The sequence below is a fragment of the Miniopterus schreibersii genome, assembly GCF_964146895.1.
Source record: "Miniopterus schreibersii genome assembly, chromosome: 1".
NCBI lineage: Eukaryota > Metazoa > Chordata > Mammalia > Chiroptera > Miniopteridae > Miniopterus > Miniopterus schreibersii.
Window position 1 is genome coordinate 174,975,786 of NC_138101.1, and position 18,026 is coordinate 174,993,811.

General features: G+C 54.1%; 1 protein-coding gene across 2 annotated transcripts in view; it reads right to left on the bottom strand.

Moving 5' to 3' along the window:
• SPTB (spectrin beta, erythrocytic) overlaps nt 1-18,026 on the bottom strand; it is a 111,116-nt gene that overhangs the window by 3,161 nt on the left and 89,929 nt on the right. Inside the window, exons 27-35 of one of the 2 annotated variants that reach the window (XM_081116177.1) lie at nt 16,395-16,639; nt 14,935-15,073; nt 14,448-14,532; nt 13,454-13,650; nt 13,103-13,152; nt 12,515-12,593; nt 2,730-2,992; nt 418-591; nt 127-169 (exon numbers count right to left, since the gene is read on the bottom strand). In XM_081116177.1, coding sequence (XP_080972303.1) covers nt 127-169; nt 418-591; nt 2,730-2,992; nt 12,515-12,593; nt 13,103-13,152; nt 13,454-13,650; nt 14,448-14,532; nt 14,935-15,073; nt 16,395-16,639 — 1,275 coding nt within the window. The remainder of the gene's footprint in view (nt 1-126; nt 170-417; nt 592-2,729; nt 2,993-12,514; nt 12,594-13,102; nt 13,153-13,453; nt 13,651-14,447; nt 14,533-14,934; nt 15,074-16,394; nt 16,640-18,026) is intronic. The other variant, XM_081116178.1, reaches the window with a different exon arrangement.

The following is an 18,026-nucleotide window of genomic DNA, read 5'->3' on the forward strand; positions in this document are numbered from 1 at the left end:
AAAGGATGGAGGGGGGGGGGTCCTAGGACTGCCCCTTCTGAGGGAGCCTTGAGGTCAAGTGGCTGGAGCCTTCTCCATGTGCCCCTTTGTTAGCCCGGGGTCTGGGCCAGGCTGCCCTGCACTTACCTCATCCTTGCCATGGAAGAGCCACTCGCTGCCATTGCTCAGCCTAGGAGGACAAAGGGTTTCCTGTCCTGGGGCCATGTCCAGAGCCCCTGCCTGGGCAGAGGGCTGGTTCTGATCCCACAGCCCCTCTCAGGCACTTAGCACCTGAGAGAGGTAAGAATCTGGGCCATTAGCCTATTTGATTTGAAAAATCCCTGAGGGGGCAACTCAAGCATGGAGCTGGTCCCATGTCCAGCCACCGATGCCAAAGCCAACCACCAGGGGAGGGGCAGTGGCTGGGAGGGGCCTCACCTCAGTTTGAAGACGTGCTTCTTCTTCTTATAGTTGGCAGCAATCTCACAGATGGCATGTCTCAGGGCCAGGGGCTCCTCCCCGTGGTAGGGCACCCCCAGGGCCAGGTTCTTGGCATCCTTGTAGAAGGTCAGCTGGCTATTCCTGAGCACACAGTATAGGTTGTTCCAGGACCTGCAATGATGCAGACAGGCAGGTCACCCCCAGTCCCGACACAGGGCCTCCAGGCGCAGTTCCTAGAGCTGTACCTGTTTATTGCAACATTTTTGCCCTGATAAATAATAATACATTTTACTGTGAAAAAATTGGAAATATGTCATCTTTGTGTAATTTTATTATCAAAAGTTAGCTACTGTTAACATTTCATGTATTTCTTTCTGGTCTTTTTTTTCTATTCACATATTCACTTTTTTTCTACTCATATACTGGGGTGGACAAAAGGTGTACTTAAGTTGTATGTGAAACAGAGTTTATTCTTGTATTATTAATTTTATTATTTGCATTACAACTGTAAACCTACTTTTGCCTGCCCCTGTATATAGCTAAAACTGGATTATACTATATATCCAGTTTTATGTCCTGCATTATATATTTCCTCTTATCCTCAAATATTTCTTGAAAGTAATTTTGAATAGCTATATGCTATCCCATCATATGTATACATAACCCCTTTATTGTTGGACCATGTGATATTGGAAATTTTAACAGTATGATTTAAATAACCATGTGATAAACATTCTTGTGCATAAATCTTTACCTATAATCTGATCTTACTTTGAGAAATGTTTCTAGAGTAGAACTGAGACTTAAGACCAACAGTGTAAACTTTTCAAAGCACATCCATGAATATTTGGTTCTCACTACAGAAAGATGAGGCGAATAGAGCAGGGGTTTGTTTTGGTCGTTGCTGTTATTTTTTGTTATATTGATATATGCCCAGTATACTGTACTCGTACTTTTAAAAGAAATGTATTTGTGCAAATCAAGGTTCATCTCAACTGATATTCTTGGTGACAACAACAAGAAGCTTATAAGCTACTGTGTGGACTAACTGGAGCTCCTCCACTGACAAATGGGAAACATGTTGCATTTTCACGGAAATGTTCTCTGAGAAACCTTAAGCTTTTCTTCCTTTCCCCCACCCCTTCCCCCTCGCCCTTCTCACTCTCCCTTTGGAGGGCAGGAAGGTGGAAAACTAGTAGGGCACATAGGGAGGAAGGGCTGGAAGGTCAGAGAGAGCGAGCTTGACCTGTACAAGGCCGACTGCAGAGCCATTTGACAAAGCTCAGCTTTCTGACACCCAGCTTGGGGATCTTTAGCCCTCACCAGCTTCTTCCAGATATAGACCAAGTAAGGCAGCTGCTAAAGAGCTGGGTCTTGGAGTAAAATCCTGCCTTGAACAAGTGGCTTAACCTCTCTGAGACTCTGTTTCCCCATCTGGAAAATGGAAATCTCAATATCACAGGGTGGTTAGGAAGATGTTATCAGTCCTACCATAATGCCTGGCACATAGTAGATGCTCAATAAATGCTAGTTTCCTCTTTCCTGGTAGACTCTCCACAGAAGCAGTATACCTCTTCAGGGCAGTGGGGCCCCCAAATTTATTTTTTGAATTTGCATTAGCTTTGCATTGTCCTGGTGACCCCCAGGAAAGGCTCTATATGCTGCCAGCTGGTCCTGGGGATATGGCTGGCTTCAACCTCGATGTTCCCCTGTTTCCCTGGGACACTGGATAGATCAAACCCAAGGACATGACTGCCTTCGGGTCAGGAAAGGGGACAGCCTTTGAATGAATTCCTCAAGGTCATGGAGTCACTGTGTGATAGTACTGGGAGGGACCTCCAGAAGGCATCTATGCCAACCTACTTCTCCTCTCCTATATGATAGTTGGGGAAACTGAAGCCCAGATTGGCAAAAAGTGGGACTTGGTCAAGGATATGTTGTTAGTGCCAAGATTGACCTACCCAGCCCTGAAGTAAGAATAACAAGTGTTCTCTAAGTTCCTACTCGGCACCAGGCATGGTCTCTGTACCAAAGGGGCATGTTATCATTGTTTTACAAATGGGGAAACTAGCTTAGGCTGAGTAACTTGTACAAGATCACAGGATTTGAACTTGGGATGAGAACTGATGATAGGATTCCCCCGTCATGCCAAGTAGCCTCTGGGCTGTCAGAGGGGTGCCCAGGAGCTCCCGAGACCAGGGGTAAAGGGCCCCCTCTCCCCCAGCACATACCGAAGTTGCCGAGGCTCTGTTGGTGAAGTCCCTGGGAGCCACCCCCCCTCCCACCAGCAGCCTCTTCCCCACACACACCTGTTGGAGGCCTTCTTGTTGGGCCCCTCCAGGTCGTGCTTGCGGCCCAGGTAGCCCTCCATCTGCACGCTGTGCCCGTGGTCCTGCTGGGCCGGCAGCGTTGTAGGCTCGTCACCCTCGCTCAGAGGTGTGTCCAGGACCTTAAAGAGAGGCTCTGTGGCGGGCCTCTCATCCCCACCGGGTTTTTCCTCAAGCCCTTCCTCGTGCAGCCCTGGTGGGGGTGGCGGCTGCAGGTCCTGGGGCCATTGTCTCTCTTCTTCCCTCTGCTCGGGCACATGAGAGGGAGCACACCTCGCTGGGGTTCTGCCCCAGGGATGGCTGCTCAGCAGAGCTGGGAAGCCAGCAGGCCCCCACCTGGGCCTGGTTCCTTTCTGCCATGCACCTCCTGGCCCACCCTGGCTCTCCCTCCACCTGCTGTGGGTACCCAGCTGGCCTGCTTCCCTAGACTCCGCCCACGTCTCTGGCTCCATTCCCACACCCAATCTGACACCAACAGAAGGTTCTTAGAGTGAGCTGAAGGGGCCTGAATGATGACCTCATCCAGGGGGTTCCAACACTGCTGGCAAAGCCCCAGCTCACTGCCCGGCTCCAGGCCCCTACCCTGCTCCAGTCACATGCTCTAACTCCAACTGAGTTCTATCCAGGCTCTGGCAAGATCTATGAAGAAAGGGCTGCTATGAAGACAGATTTGAAAAACACTTGTATCAGATGTTGGATGGGAACTCTTCTGTTACCTTCCACTTGTATCTAAATCCTAAAAGGCCACCCAGGCCCTGAGTCTCCCCCACTCCCTTAAAAAGGGAGAACCCAGACCAACCGGTCCTGCTTCTGTCATTGGACAGGGGTTTCTCGGAGGAGGGCAGTGGTTCCCAAGCCTGGCTGCCTGTTAGACTCACCTTGGGAACTTTAAGAAAATGGGCCCAGACCCTGCCCACAAGATGCTGCGTTATCTGGCCTGGAGTGGGGGTCAGCACATCGGTTCCTTCATGCGTTCTGATGTGCAGCAGGGGTTGACCATTGCCTGTAAGGAGTCCCTGCCCTCGGGAAGGGCTGTGGCTTCACCTCCCTGCACCTCTCTGTGGAGGGCGGGGTGCTCCCAGCAGCAGCCTGAGCTGAGTGAAGGGCCTCCAGTGGAGCCACGTGTTATACGTCAGGTGCCCATGAGAAGGGGAAGTAGACCTCCTGTTCCCTTGCTGATCTGCCCTTGTGCCTGCTGCTGCAGAAGAAAGGGGGCAGGACAGAGGGGGCAGTAGGGTGCAGCCAGCCTCCCACTGCCAGGTGGGGCCAGAATGGCTGGGGCTCCTGTGTGCCAAATGAGCACTGAGGAAGACAGCCTAGCTTAAGACCATCTGGCCAGAGCCCTGCCAAAGGCCTGACTGCTGGAGACCTTACAGTGCCAGGTCGCATGGGCCTTGAGGGCCCCAAAGCAGGCCTTCTGAACACCTGAAGGGCCATGGGCATCGACAGCCCAGGAGGACCAGAGCCACCCCGGGCAGTAATGAGAGTCTGCCCCTTTTTCTATTCCCTACTCCAACCACTGAAGATGGACAGAGGTCCAGGAGAGCGTTGGGGAGGGGCCAGGAAACAGCAGAGCCCGTGCTCCCCACTGTGGGTCCTACAGACATGGGTCAAACCTGAAATAGATGGAGGATGCGGCACCACGTTGGACATGGGGTTGAAGCTCTAAATGGAAACAGACTAGGTAGACTTACAGTGACCAAGGCCTGCCTTAGATGGCACTAAGGAATGGGAAGGGAGGCCCAATGACGATGTTTGAAGGCAGTGCTTGGAAAAAAGGAAAAGCTAGTCATGTCTGTATTCCATAAAGTTAGGGCTATTCAATAAACAGTTATAAGTTGGTGTTCCAGTAAGATCTTATTTAAAGAAAGGATAATATGACTGGAAAAGATTGAAAACCACTACCCTAGTCTAATACCTAGAAAACCTTTGCTCAGAGAGGTTAAGTGACTTATCCAAGATCACACAGCTTATAGGCATTAGAGGCAATTAAGAACATGCACTCCAGAATCGGACAGACCTGAGTTTTTATCACATCTATAGGTCTCTCAGCCTTTCCTGCCTTAGAAAACCCCTCGAGGGCTGTGGCCGGGCCACACTCATATTTATACATCTTATATTATTTGTATTTTCAAGAGCACAATGAGCCAGCATTGGCCACGAGGCTCTGGAGGGCCCGAAGCCCTGCCCAGATCGTCCTCTAGTAGGAAGGAAAGGCAGGAGTAGCAGGAATAGGGCTGGGAACCCGGATGTGGGGTCCTGTGTACCCAGTCAGGCCAACCTTCTGAACTGGGTATAAGACTTGGAGACGGGGGTTAGTATTGCAGAGTGAAGCCCCCCTTTACCCCTTCTCTCTCCATCTGGCTGCGCTGTTCCTCATGGTGATGGGCCGGAGCCCTCCCCGCGCCTGCCCTGGGTCTCAGGGGAGATGGCTGGCAGATGAGGGGAGGGAAGCCCAGCAACCTCTCACAGCCACGTTTGCCCCTCTCACCCAGCCTCTGCCCTCCTGGGACTGGTCTTACTAGAGGCCTGTGGGTCCACATTTTCTTCCTAGACTTTCCCTTCCATTCGCCTTCCTTGGGAACCGTCCTCTGAAAATAAAGATGAATTTTTCCAGGACTGCTTCCCAACTTAACCTCACCTTTGTTTTTCTTCTTCCTAATGGGTGCCTGGCCCACATCCCCTGGCAGGACATTCAGAGGCCATGGCCAGTGTGATCAAAAGTTAAAGGGCTGGGTCATGGGTTGGCTTCAGGAAATGGGGCGTTTCTAGTGTTTACAAAGATTTACAAGGGCTCTTGACTGTGCATCTGGAGACTATTCAAAATGCACTCTGTCCTCTCTATCCTGAAGGCCAAGGCCTGAGAAGGAAGAGAGGTTTGGTGGCGGCTGCCCCCTCCTAGGCCCAGGGCTGACAGGGCTTCTCTTCCTCCTGGGCTGGTGGAGGGGACACCGATGAGAAAGATGGTGGCGTGGTTTGGGTAGAGGGGCCCTCCTGTCCCAGGTTCCAGGGGTGAATATGCTTTGTGCTATAAGAGGGAGCTGGGAAAGCGAGGGAGGAGGTGACAGTTCTACGGCTCCTGGAACCATGCCACGGAGATTCTTGCCTTGCCCAACAGGCAGAGGGGTCTGTGGACAGCAGAGCACCAAAGGGGGTGCTGGCTGAGGACCAGGGGCCCAGAGCTGGCTGCTCATGTGACTGTAGAGACAGGTAGGTTCTGCCAAAAGGCCCTGGATAGGGGAGATGGTTTGATTCCCTTCTCTCCTCCATTCTATAAGGCAGAAGTCCTGCTGCTCAGGCCTCAGGCCACTGGGAGGGCGCCCAGATCAGACCTACACTGTTAAGGGGTACCCAGCCCAGAGACATCACCCAGAGGAGCTGGGGGGGGGAAGGGCCAGCTGCTTGGAGATTCTGGGGGTCAGGCTGGGGTGGTCGGTGAGTCTTAGACCATAAGTGGGAGTGACCTCATGAGGGAGAGTGGCCCAGGGTCAGGGGCTGGAATAAGGGGAGGTGCTGCCTGCAGCATGGAGCCAGGTTCTCTGGGGACTGGTGGGCAGGGGTCGGGGAAGACATCTGAGAGGCAGGTGTGTGCACTGGCTGCTGGGGTCATGATGTCAGGGGAGGGCAGGGGACAGATGGCATTGGCTGCTGGTTGGGGGACATCAGAGGATAAAAGGGCACAGACAGGGGAGCCTTTTACAGGACAGTAGTCAAACAAGGAGAGGCCCCAGCTCCTCATGGGTGGTGGTGGTGGTGGGGAATGGCTACCTCAGAATCTCGTAAGCTTGACTTTTCAGGGTCCTGCCTTGCTAGGAAGCTGGTTTGAGTTGGGGTGCAGGAAGAAGGTTGAGGGTCTCCTCTACAAAGGAGGTGCAAGAAAGGGAGGGGAAATGGGACAGGATGGGTACATTTCTTCTTTGGACTAAAGGAGTTGAAGGTGTACTTCCAGGCTCAGCCAGCAGGGCACAGCACACAGACAACTAACTAGCTCTCTAGCTCCCAGGAGAAAAATAACCTGGTTTGTGAACACAGGATATTTGGAGGTTCTAAAAGATGCTCAGTGAACCCAGATACACTAACAAGCAAAGGAACACAAGTGAGGAGGCTTACCTCTAAAGGAGATGCTGATAAGCGAGAACCAGGGCATAAGGTGCACCCCGGAGAGAAGGTTCGACCTTAGCCGCGCGATGGCCTTGCCTAGGTCCTAGCAAGGACTGGGCCCAGGGTGCGTGTGCAGCGGGTCTCAAGGGAAGGGTACTCCAGGAAGGCTCTGGAGGGCTTGGGCAATGGATGTCAGAATTCATATGGAGGGTGTTTCTTTTAAGAGATTAAAGTCTGCAGTGAGGGATGGAGGGGAATAAAATGAAGGGAAGGAAGACTTAACTAATCACCTACTAGATGCCAGATATTCTACCTCCATTCTCTCTTCCAGCCCTCACCCCCTCTCCGCAAGGCAGGTATCATCACTGCCCTGGCTTTACAGAAGAGGGAAACGGGTTGCGAAGAATGAGGAACTTGTCACAGTCACACATAGTGAGTGGGAGGCTGAGGGTGCAGATCTGCCTGGTCTCAGACTCTCTGCTCTTCCTACCAAATCCTGCTGCAAGGGGAGGGGTGGAACTACTGCCGTAGAGGAAAGTACCTGTCTGACGGGGTTCACAGTCTAAATGAGACGAGCTTCGTTTATGTAAGACACGTAGCTGGGCAGCTGAGGCTGAGGGATCATGTCAGAGCCACGCTGGAAGGGGCCAGAAGAGGGGCTTGGAGCCAGACAAGACCTGTTGCGGGTGCCTTAGGCATCCAAACAGCACTGGGGAACTGTGGGTGGGGGGAGCTGGCCACTTTTACAGCTGAGAGGTTTACCCTCCCCCAGCACCTGACATCGGGGATCTCCTCTGGGTGAGGGGCTGCTGGCAGACAGGCCAGGAAGGCTGTTCAGAAGACAGTTATTCGCAAGAAAAGACAAAGAGGTTTGTTGAGAGCAGCCAAAGAGAGGAAGAGAGAGCAACTTAGGGGGAGCAGAGATAAATGTCTAAAGAGAAAGAAGTTCTTGCTGAACAGGGGAAAGAGTACATGAGGAGCTAAGGCTGGACCATGTGGGGTCCCCCAGCTGGTGGTGGGGGTGGGGAGGGGCTCTCATGAAAAGTGGGGTGGGGGCAGCAGAGTGGATCAACACTGTGCTCCAGGGGCCAGCTGTCTGAGATGACAACTGGGAGCCAGGGAAGACAACAGGAGGAACGCAGAGCAGAAGGCCACCAGCTAAAGTGAAGGGAATGGAGAGGGGAGTGGGCAGGGTCCCCTCGGACAGGGAGCGGAGGCCTGGTCCATCGGCTGCCTCTGGGCGAGAGAACGAGGCTTCCTCGGGAGCTGTCTTCATCATTCCCACCCCTGGTGTGGGCTCTTCAGACCCTGACCTGAAGGAGCAGGGGTCTTGCTGGATCAGCATTAAAAAGACTAAAGAGAGTTAGATGAATCCCCCATCCAGATCCACCACCCATCTATCGAGTGGGCAGCTTCAAACCCCATTTCTGAGATTCCTCCAGTGCTGACTGAGGCCGCCCTGAGCCCATCAGTAACTGAGATGCTCTGAAACACAGCTTGGAAAACGAACTCAGGAGGGGCCTTTGGAGCAGCGAGGCCAGGAAGATCATGTCTGACCATAGCACAAAGAGCTGGGCACACCCAGCAGTGAAGAGATGCCCAAAAAGAGCCTGGAGCAAGTTTCTCTGGGGAGCCTAGAGTCCCGGGGCTCTGGGCCAGACTGCAGGCAGACACACCCCTGCCACGCTGACTCAGGCATCCTGGGCAGACAAGGACACGCCCAAGTTTAGGGGAAAACTGAAGTTTCTTTTCAGGCCGGGTCTGCTCATTATGAGCAAACACAAGATTTGCATTCACTGCAAAATGCCTGAAGCAGCAGCTCAGTTTGGCCTCGCAGAGGGAGGCAGAAGGGATGGGGTAGCTTGCTCAGGCAAGAAACACAGCTGCTGCCTCCACGCCCACACCCTCCCATCCAAGGACTTCAGCGCCCGGGCTCCGGCTGCTGCTGAAGGCTCCAGGCTGCGTGCTGGGGGTGGGCCAGTTGCACAGGTTGCCAAGGGGGTGAGAGCAGCCGGAGCCAGCCAGGCACTGGCTGAAAGGTGTCCTGTCTCAGAGTGTGGGAAGGGCCGCAATTCAGTGCCTGTTCAACCCCAGGGGCACCGTCCCTTACATTCTCCAGTGCTGGTTACTCTTCTGAAACCACAGCGGCCTGGAAGACTACGGAAGGGAGAGGCAAAGGACCTAGAAGTCTCGACTCCCCATGTTCTCTCAGGAAGCCAGCTGCAGGTAGCCTTGGAAGGCTGCGCGGAGAGAGTGCTGTGAGTGCTTGGGTAAGAGGGTTTTCAGTGACAACCTGCTGATGGGGCCTGAGAATGCATGGCACCCAGGCAGTTGCTTTTCTGAGGGGCCTGGCCCCCTTGAGTCCTCCTGAACCACAAACTGGATCTGTCCAGGCTTGAGGTAGACGCCCGGGGCATGTCTGCCCCAAAACATGAACCCTGAGGATAGACTGTTTCTTGTCACAGCCCCTAGGAGCACTGATCCCTTTCGGAGATGTGACTCGTCATCACAGCAGCCCCGCTGGAGGGTTCCCAGAGCAGGAACAAGCCCAGAGCACAGAAGATATCCCAGGGCAGATGGACGGGGCCCTAAAGCCTGGAGTGACTCCCATACTCTGCAATGCCACTTCTGCTCTGTGAAACCAACCGCAACATCTCAACATTAGTATCTCACTACAAATGTCACTGAGGTTCCAGAGCCTGGAAGATGAGGACCTGAGCAGGACCCCACCATCCCATCCCAGAGCCACACGCAGGATGAAAGGGAAACACATAAGGCAGAGGGTGTTGGGGTAAGGGTGCCCCAGGCACAGAGGAAGGGAAATGGCTCAGCCTACTGCTAGGGCCCCCTCCAGGCTGCCATTAGAGCACTGACCTTGTCAGGAACCGAGGTCCAACCCTGCCTCTCTTCCCTAAACAGGGACAAAGGGAACCCTCCCATCCCTTTGCCGCCTCCTTCCCACCTCCAGCCTCACACCCACTGGCACCTGACAAGCATGAACCAGGTTCCCCAGAGCTTCGGAGGAGACAAGAGGAAAGTGGGGAAAACCACTGTCCCTGCCCCTCCCTTCATTCAGGCACACTGATGATATTCAGAAATGTTCTGGACTTCCTATAAACCTGCAGAGGGCTTTACAGGGGTGAGGAGACCCAGGAAAATTAGGTGGCTTGTCTAAAACCATGCAGGAAGATTCCTGAAGAACTTAGGCCTAGAACCCAATGTCCTGATCTCCACTCCAGGAGTTTGGCCTGTTGTAATACCTTGCTGCTTCTGCTGGGCCTCGCACACACTTACCTGTATGAACAAATTGGTTTTTACCAGAATATGCTCTAATGTGAAGAGGTAAGAGGTGAGGGAGGTGATGCATTCCACTATGATGCGTTTGAAGAAAATAGTGATGCAGGGAATGGCACTCCAGGCCCTGCATGTAGACACGTGTGTGGTGCACACACTGGGGAGGGGAGGACTGGGGTGGGGCCTGCAGGGTGGCCACCTGTGGTGTGCAGCCGCTGAGACAAGGGTTCAGGTGTCTGGTCCACTCCTGTCTGTTCCCCCAAGCAGGAAGCTGGCATGCACCAGTGATGGGGTTCACATAAAGCAACACCGCGCAGGTCTATTCTATAGGGCACCGACACCAGACCACACACAAAGGACAGCAGCCAGCCACCGAACCCAGGCCCACCGAGAGAAGGCTCAGCAGACAGCCGGCCCTTCCTGGGAGAGGCCTGAGGTTTCTGCAAAGGTTTCCCAGCCTGTGTGAGACCTACTGGCTTTTCTTCTCATATTAAAGACCAATTGGGTGTTACACTCTCCCTCAGAGCTTCGTGGATCCTCATGAAAACTCAATGCAGGGCTGAGACAGGAGAAGCAGCAGGAAATGTTTCCATGAGGCCTCGGGCTTGGTGCTCATTGATTCTCCAGCTGGTTTCTTCCTGATACCGGGCACAGGCCAGTTTTCCCAGCTGGAGTGGCTGGCTCTCTGAGAGAGTCGCAAACATGGGCTCACTCCCCACTTCCAGAGAGAGACTCAGGTCCAAGCAGGTTTTATTCCCCCCAAACCAATTGACATTCCGATGTTGGATGGAGGTGGTTCTGATAACACATGTAATTACATTTGCAGACGTACACGATACAAACAATGGATGGAGTCATTCAGGTGGTCACAAAGGAGCCCGCAGACCCGGGACACCACTGCACACAGACACACAGGGATGCACAGCCGAAGCGCAGGTGATGCAGGAGGCAGGGACAGCCCCAGCCCCAGTGTCCACAGTCTGTGCTAGCCCCCAGAGTTCACTCTCCTTCCAGTGGGGGGCTGTCACTGGGAGAAAGGGGCTGGGATGAAGTCCACCAGGGACCCCACAGGCGATGATGGGAGCTTCAGAGGGAACTTCTGGGAGAAACCCTGCAGTGGGAGCCCAGGAGTGCCCTCTGCTGGACACAAAGGGCTGGTGTAGCCCAGAAAGGGAGGCCTCTGGCCAGGCTGGAGGTGGCAGAGGGAGCCGAGTGAGAGTGTGAGAATGTGAATGTGAATGTGAATGTGAGTATGTGAGTGTGTGTGTGTGTGTGTGTGTCTCACAGAAGTGTGGGCAGGGCTAAAGTCTGGACTTGACAGGGATTCTGCACAGGAAATATTATATGTGCATTTTTTTCCTAGGGTGGTTGGTGTACCAGAAATTTCCACCTAGAACACCAATTGCCCTAAACCTCCCAAGGTTCAGGCAAGCACACCTGGGCACCTGTAGAGGTGGGGTACATGCAGTGGTGAAGCCATGCGAGGCACATGCGGAATGTTTGCTTTCTTTTCAGTCAGCCACTCCCCATGGCACTTCCCCCGAACCTGGGCTACAGCCTCCCAGGCCACCTGCACAGACCTCCTGGGTCCTTTTAGCTAAGGGACCTCTTCCAGGCAAGGTCCTGAAGCCATATGTCCAGGTGACTGGCAGCTGGTGTGTCTTAGTCCCCTCCTATTCTTCCCCTCAGTCCCTTTTCCACAAGCTGAGGGACTGCCCTATGACCCAGAATCCCTGGGGCTCTCGCCATGCCTGCAGGGCTCCTTCAAGTCTGTCCTTGCCCCAGAACCAGCTCCATATCCAAACTCACTGACCAACATGCCTCAGGCAAGGAAGGTGCAACAGTGGAGGGGGCTCTGCCTAGGAGGGAGGAATCTGGGAGAGGGTGGGCATTCTGAAATGCCTGTGGCTGTGGCAGGCACAACTGGGCAGTCAATTTGTGAGTGTGTGTGTGTGTGTGTGTGTGTGAGTGTGTAGGGAATGTTGTGTTAAGGATGGAATGAGAGGGAAAATGGGGAAAAGGACAGTGTATAAAAATGAATCATCCCTGTATAAACTGTTTCCCCTGATGTAGATGATGATGTATTTATACAAGAAAATTTATTAGACTAGATAAAACCAAACTAATAGAGTCATGTCAGTGGGCTAGCATGTCAGTTTCTTCTGGATTGAGGGGAGGAGGGGAGTCAGTCTAGAAATTAAGAAAACCTAAATGAAAAATGCAGACTGATCTGAAGGAGGAGTCTGGGGGGCGGGGAGGGCGTGTTCCTGTCCTCAACTTCTGCCCTGGCTCCCTGGCCGAGCCTAGTAGGGATGGGCGGGTTCTGGCAGCAACGATTCCCAGGAACTAGACAAGTGGGACAGGAAACTGACCGGGGACGTTCTCTCCGTGGCTGCTCGATGGGGAGCTCTGGGACCCTCCCCTGCTGTCTCTCCTTCCTCCTCTTGAGGCCTATGAAGACACAACCCCTCTTTAGAAACAAGCGCCACTCTGCCTGAGCTTACCAGGGCCTACCCAAGGCCTGGCTCTCCCACCCTCCTTCAGGGAGCTCACGCCAAGTACCTCCCCATGCAGGCCTCCCGGCAGCCCGGCAGGTGCTTAGTAAGGAGCTGTTTAATCTGCCTTAACTTTCTGGTTAAGGCAGCTTCTCCCGGATTGGATACTCTGGGGCACATTTTCAGGTGGCTCCCAGAGCCGAGGAGGTGATTCTGCAGTAGCCCCTGTCCTCTCCCCAGTTCTGCCTGCAGCAGGTCTTCAGGCCACCCATGATTTGGAGTTACCAAAAACTCCTCTCTGCCTGCAAGCCCCCGACACTCCAGATTTCTCTTAACTAGTGGCCCAGGTGTGAGAGGTCGTAGGTACAATGGTTGGGGCTGTTTCTGATTAAGAATCCCTCCCTCCTCCTTCCCCTCAGCAGAGTGGTCCAGCGAAGCCTATGGCCCAGCCCTTCTCATACTTACCCAGTCTCCTCCACGGGTGGCTCTGGGATCTGGCGTTCTTTTAGCTCAAGCTGGGAGAGGAAAAGGCCAAGGGGGTCAGAATAGCCAAGCAGGGAAGACGACTCTCAGATACCTTTCTCTAAAGGGGCTCCCTGTACCCAACACATCTGGTATATGTTCCTTTTGCAATTATTCCCTTTTGTCTTTGGGTTCAAAAGTCAGTATTTCCTACCACTCCTACTTCCTTCCCACTCTCCCGCCTTGCTGAGCCTTTTACACTGTTCATGGGTGTCTAATATAATAACTGGCTAAGAGTTCCTGCCTTGAGATACCCTCAAGGCGTGGCTGCCCACCACCCCACCTCCCGCTCACCGTGGTGGGCTTCTCCAGGGCTGCAAAGCGATCTGCCCAGCTGGCTGTGGATTTCTCAAATGCCTCATGCCTTTTGATGAGCTTCTCCACACTATCCACCGTGTGTCCAAAGTCCCGGCTGGCCAGGTAGGGCTCCTGGGCAATCAGCCACGCTTCGGCCACGGAAGCATCCCGAGAGAACTGGCACACTTCCAGCACTGCCAAGAGAATAAGACAGGCCCACCCACAAGGCCCATGGGGCTGTCAGCACCCAGTGGCCTGCTCCTGCGGGACCTTGGGGGCCACTCAGCAGCCTGATGCAGTCAGGCAGGAGGCTTGCACATGTGTCCCTGTTACTGTGCAGACACCCTACTCCGTGATGACCTTCTGCCCGAGACCACTGCTTCCCCGCACTTGACCCCTACCCTCATCTCCACTGACAGTGATATTTTAAAAATCCATCAGTTAGAACAAACTCCATTTTGCAAACAAGATGTAGTTTAGACATCTTCCTTTGAGGATCTGTCTTCTGCCCTGAACACCCCCTCTTTCCAGCCCTCGGCTGTCTCACAAAATCATGCATCAGTAGCCACGGGACCAGTCCAGGTCTCTTGGCTTGTGGTGCCTGCCTGGGTGGTGGGATTTCTCCACCTCTCCTAGCCTCCAGCTGCACAGGACAGGGTTCCTTCTGTGCCTGACACACCTCAGATCAAACATCTGGGATGCAGTAGAGCCTTACCCCAGCTCCTCCCAGGCCACATTCTACAGGGATTCCAGCCTGGCATGAGGTGGGGGACCGGGGCAGAGGACTGCAGAGATTGAGGCACTGGCTGGCTGGTTCCAGCAATGCAGGTCCTCTGAGGGGATCCCTGAGGCCCTTGGCAATGGAGCTTTGATGATGAGTGTGCTGTGGGACTGTTCTCTTAGCACTGGTGACATCACCCCTTCCTGCCCCCACCCAGCAGGGGCCTGGTCCCTGCCCCTCCAGGTTCCCTGGCACTCAGATTGCACTCACACATGCTGAGCCGCTCCCATCGGGCCTCCCACTTTTCATTCATCTCCTTCCTCCTGGACATCACCTGCTGCAGTTTCTCCCTGATCTGTGGGGAGAGAGAACAGCTCAGGCTTCAGTACCCCTGCTCCCTGTGTGAGGAGGTGCAGAGAGAAATCCTGCAAAGAATGCTGGGCTTGGTCACACAGGCCTGGCTTCAAGGCTTGGCCCTGCCACTTGCCAGCTATGCAGCCTTGGACAACTTACTTACCCTTTCTGAGGTACCTCACCTAGGAAGTGGGTATTGCCGGCTGCAAAGCGTGTGCACATGTGGGCTTTAGGTGGGCTATCAGCCTGCTCTCTTTACAAAGCAGCCAGCCCTTTGAATGGGTTTGGTGGGGGAAAGAAAGATGCGTCTCCTGGGAAAAACCCTCCCAGGAAGCTGTCTGGCCCTGCGAGAGTGGGGCCAAGGACAGGAAGAAGGCTGTTCCTGTCCCACGGTCCCTCTCACCTCCTCAGAGGCCTGGTGCTGTCGCTGCAGCAGGGACTCGCCAAGCTCCAGGCAGGCATTGAAGTTCTTGCTCCGGGTTTCGATCTCCGCCCTGATTCCCTGGTGGTACTTCATGAGCAGTTCCACTGAGGAGACATCCCTGGGGCAGGGGGCAGGGGCAGGAGGACAGGGGTGGGGCAGAGAGTTTGGTAAAGAAGGAAATGCCGGTGACTAACCAGCCTGATGCCAAGTCCTGCTCAGAGGGGCCGCCCTCCACCTGCTGGGGTCGGAGCTGACCCCCTTCTCTGCCAGCCTGGCCCCAGCAGGAACTCTGAGGCCCTGGTGTCTTCCACTGGTCAGTGGCCAGGGCATGGGCAGGGGTGCAGGGGCCCCAGAAGGAGCCTGGGAATGTTATTTGGCAATAAGAAGGAATGAAGTACTGAGACACGCTACCATATGAAGGAATCTTGAAAAGAGTGTGCTGCTCAGCCAGTGTGGCTCAGTGGTTGAGCACTGACCCATGAACCAGGAGGTCACGGTTCGATTCCCGCTCAGAGCACATGCCCGGGTTATGGGCTCGATCCCCACTGGGGGGCGGTGGTGCAGGAGGCAGCCGATCGGTGACTCTCTCATCATTGATGTTTCTATCTCTCTCTCCCTCTCCCTTCCTCTCTCTGGGGAAAAAAAAGTTTAAAAAAAATAAAAGGGTGCGCTACCTGAAAGAAGCCAGTCAAGAAAGACCATATATTACATCATTCTATTCATGTAAAAAGTCTAGAGAGACAGAAAACAGATGACTGGTTGCCAGAGGCTGGGGAGTGGGGCAAATGAGGAGTGATGACTACTAAGGGGCACAGGGTTTCTTTTTGGGGTTATGAAAAGCTTCTAATCTTATATTGTGATGGCAGTATAACTGTGAATATACGAAAAACCACTGGATGATATACTTTAAATGTTGAATTGCATGGTATGTGAGTTGTATCTCAATAAAAATGTTAAACACAAGAGCTTGACCATCAGGACAAACACCAGAGGGGCAGAGGGACAGACCTGGGCCAGGAATAACTGCTGACGTGACACAGCGCACAGAGAGCCTGCTCCCTGCTGACACTCTCGCTGCCCCATGCCTGCCCCCACCTCCCACGAGCAATGAGCTCCTTGCTGGGTTTTAGGGGAATGGGCCCCATATCCCAGCATGGGGGAGTAAGAGTGAACCGCGCATTTTTCACTGCTGTCGCTGTAGCAGCTCACTAAGAGATGTCTTTCTCGCTACACTCGGGATTCCCTTTCCTCGGAATGGCTGGCCCTCCCAGCAGAAGCCGAGCCACTCAGAAGCTGCCTGGACAGAGCCCGCAGGGTGCCCTCGGGACTCCTGGGCACCCTGTGTCCCTCCAGGGAGGAGCCTCCGTGCAGCTCCCGGGCTGCCAGCCTCTGGGACAATGAGGCCAAGGAGTGGGGCTGCCTTGAGGACACCCCCTCACCTGGGCCTCTCCTGGGTCTCAATCTGCCGGATGATGCTCTCCATCCAGGAGAGGAGGTCACGGGCCATGCTGAAGAAGCGGAATTTGTCCGCCGTGTCCACCAGCTGGGTGCGGCGCCCGGCACAGGCATCCAGCAGCGCCTGCCACGCTGCGGACACCTCCCGCTCCTTGTCCTGGATAGCGTCTGCCTTTTCCCCAGCGTACGCCCTCTGCAGGCTGGTGGCCACGTCCTGGAACTGCTGTACCTGTGACCGGCAAAGCGGGACATTGTTCCCCAGAAAGGTGAATCTTGGGCCCAGGAAGGGGAGGGCACCTGCCTCGCCCTGGCCTCCCTCCCCAGGGCAGCGCTGGAAGGCAGCACCCACTGGGTGCAGGGCAAGGCTCTTACTTTGGCACCTCTGCTGATCCAAGGCAGCCCCCGACCCCCTGGGGCTTTGGTCCCCATCAAAGGGGAGTGAAAGGAGTCTATGCCCTTTGATCTCCTCAGAGGTATGATAATATGGGTAATTATGTACCAGGAGCTGTTCTAAACACTTTAATTTGTTACTCCCTTCATTTTTACAACCACCCCATGAAAGAGGTACTATTGTCATCCCTGCTTTGGAGATGAGGCAACTGAGGCTCAGGGGTGCTAAGTGATGGGCCTGAGGTGACTCACACCAGTAGGGTGGGACAGCTGGGGTTGGAGGTGAGCTTCCAAGTCCCTGTTCACAACCACTCTGCATGCTGCCTCTCCCAGGAGGGGGCTGCACCAGACCCCTGCGTGAGGCAGCCCCAGGGCAATGAAGCCTCATTCCTAAGAAGTCAGTGGGACTGTCCCTGCCTCAGGGCTCTGGCGCCTCCAAGGCAAGGAGCTGGCTCCAGGCCCCACCTCCAGCTGGAGAACTAATGCCTAGGATGCCCCCATTCTGGGTGAACCAGGCGCCCTAACCCATCGGGTCTGTGCAGGACTGCACAACAGCCCATCTCTCCTGCTCCACGGGAAGCCCAGCAAGTCCCCGGCAGCAGGGGCCCCTTGCCCCAACCCTTTCTATCACACTGAATTCTGTAGAGCCCTATAGATCTGTGGAGGTGCCTCAGGAGGCACCCCAAGGATGGGAGGAGGAGGAATAGGCAGATTTGGGGGCTTCTCCAGCTCCCATGTGGAAAGACCAAACAGCCCCGTGGCTGAGGGCAGAGTACAGCCAGACGGCCAGGGTCTGCATCCTGGCTCCACTGCTGATCTGCGTGTTCCCAGCGCTGTACTTACCCTCGCTAAGCCTGGTTTCCTCATCTGTGAAATGCAGATAGTACAGTACCATCCTCAGATGGTGGCTCTGGGATTCAGTGAATACACGTATAACATAGCACGGAACCTGGTGCTAGAAAAGTGTTATAATGTGCTTGCTAATAATACTGTAACACTTTGCATAACCCGAGAAATTCTATTTTTAAGGTATTTTATGCCTTGGGTTTTTATAAAGATTCAGTTTGAAGAACTAGAAGATGAAGAACGTCCAAAAGCCACTGCTCCCTGCCTTCCTGGCCTGAGCCTTTCTCAGGAGGTGAAATCTCCTGGTACTTGTTCTAGAGGTTTCCCCTGTAGAAGCCAGGAGAGGACCTGATACCCTAGGCCCCCAGGAAACTGGTCAT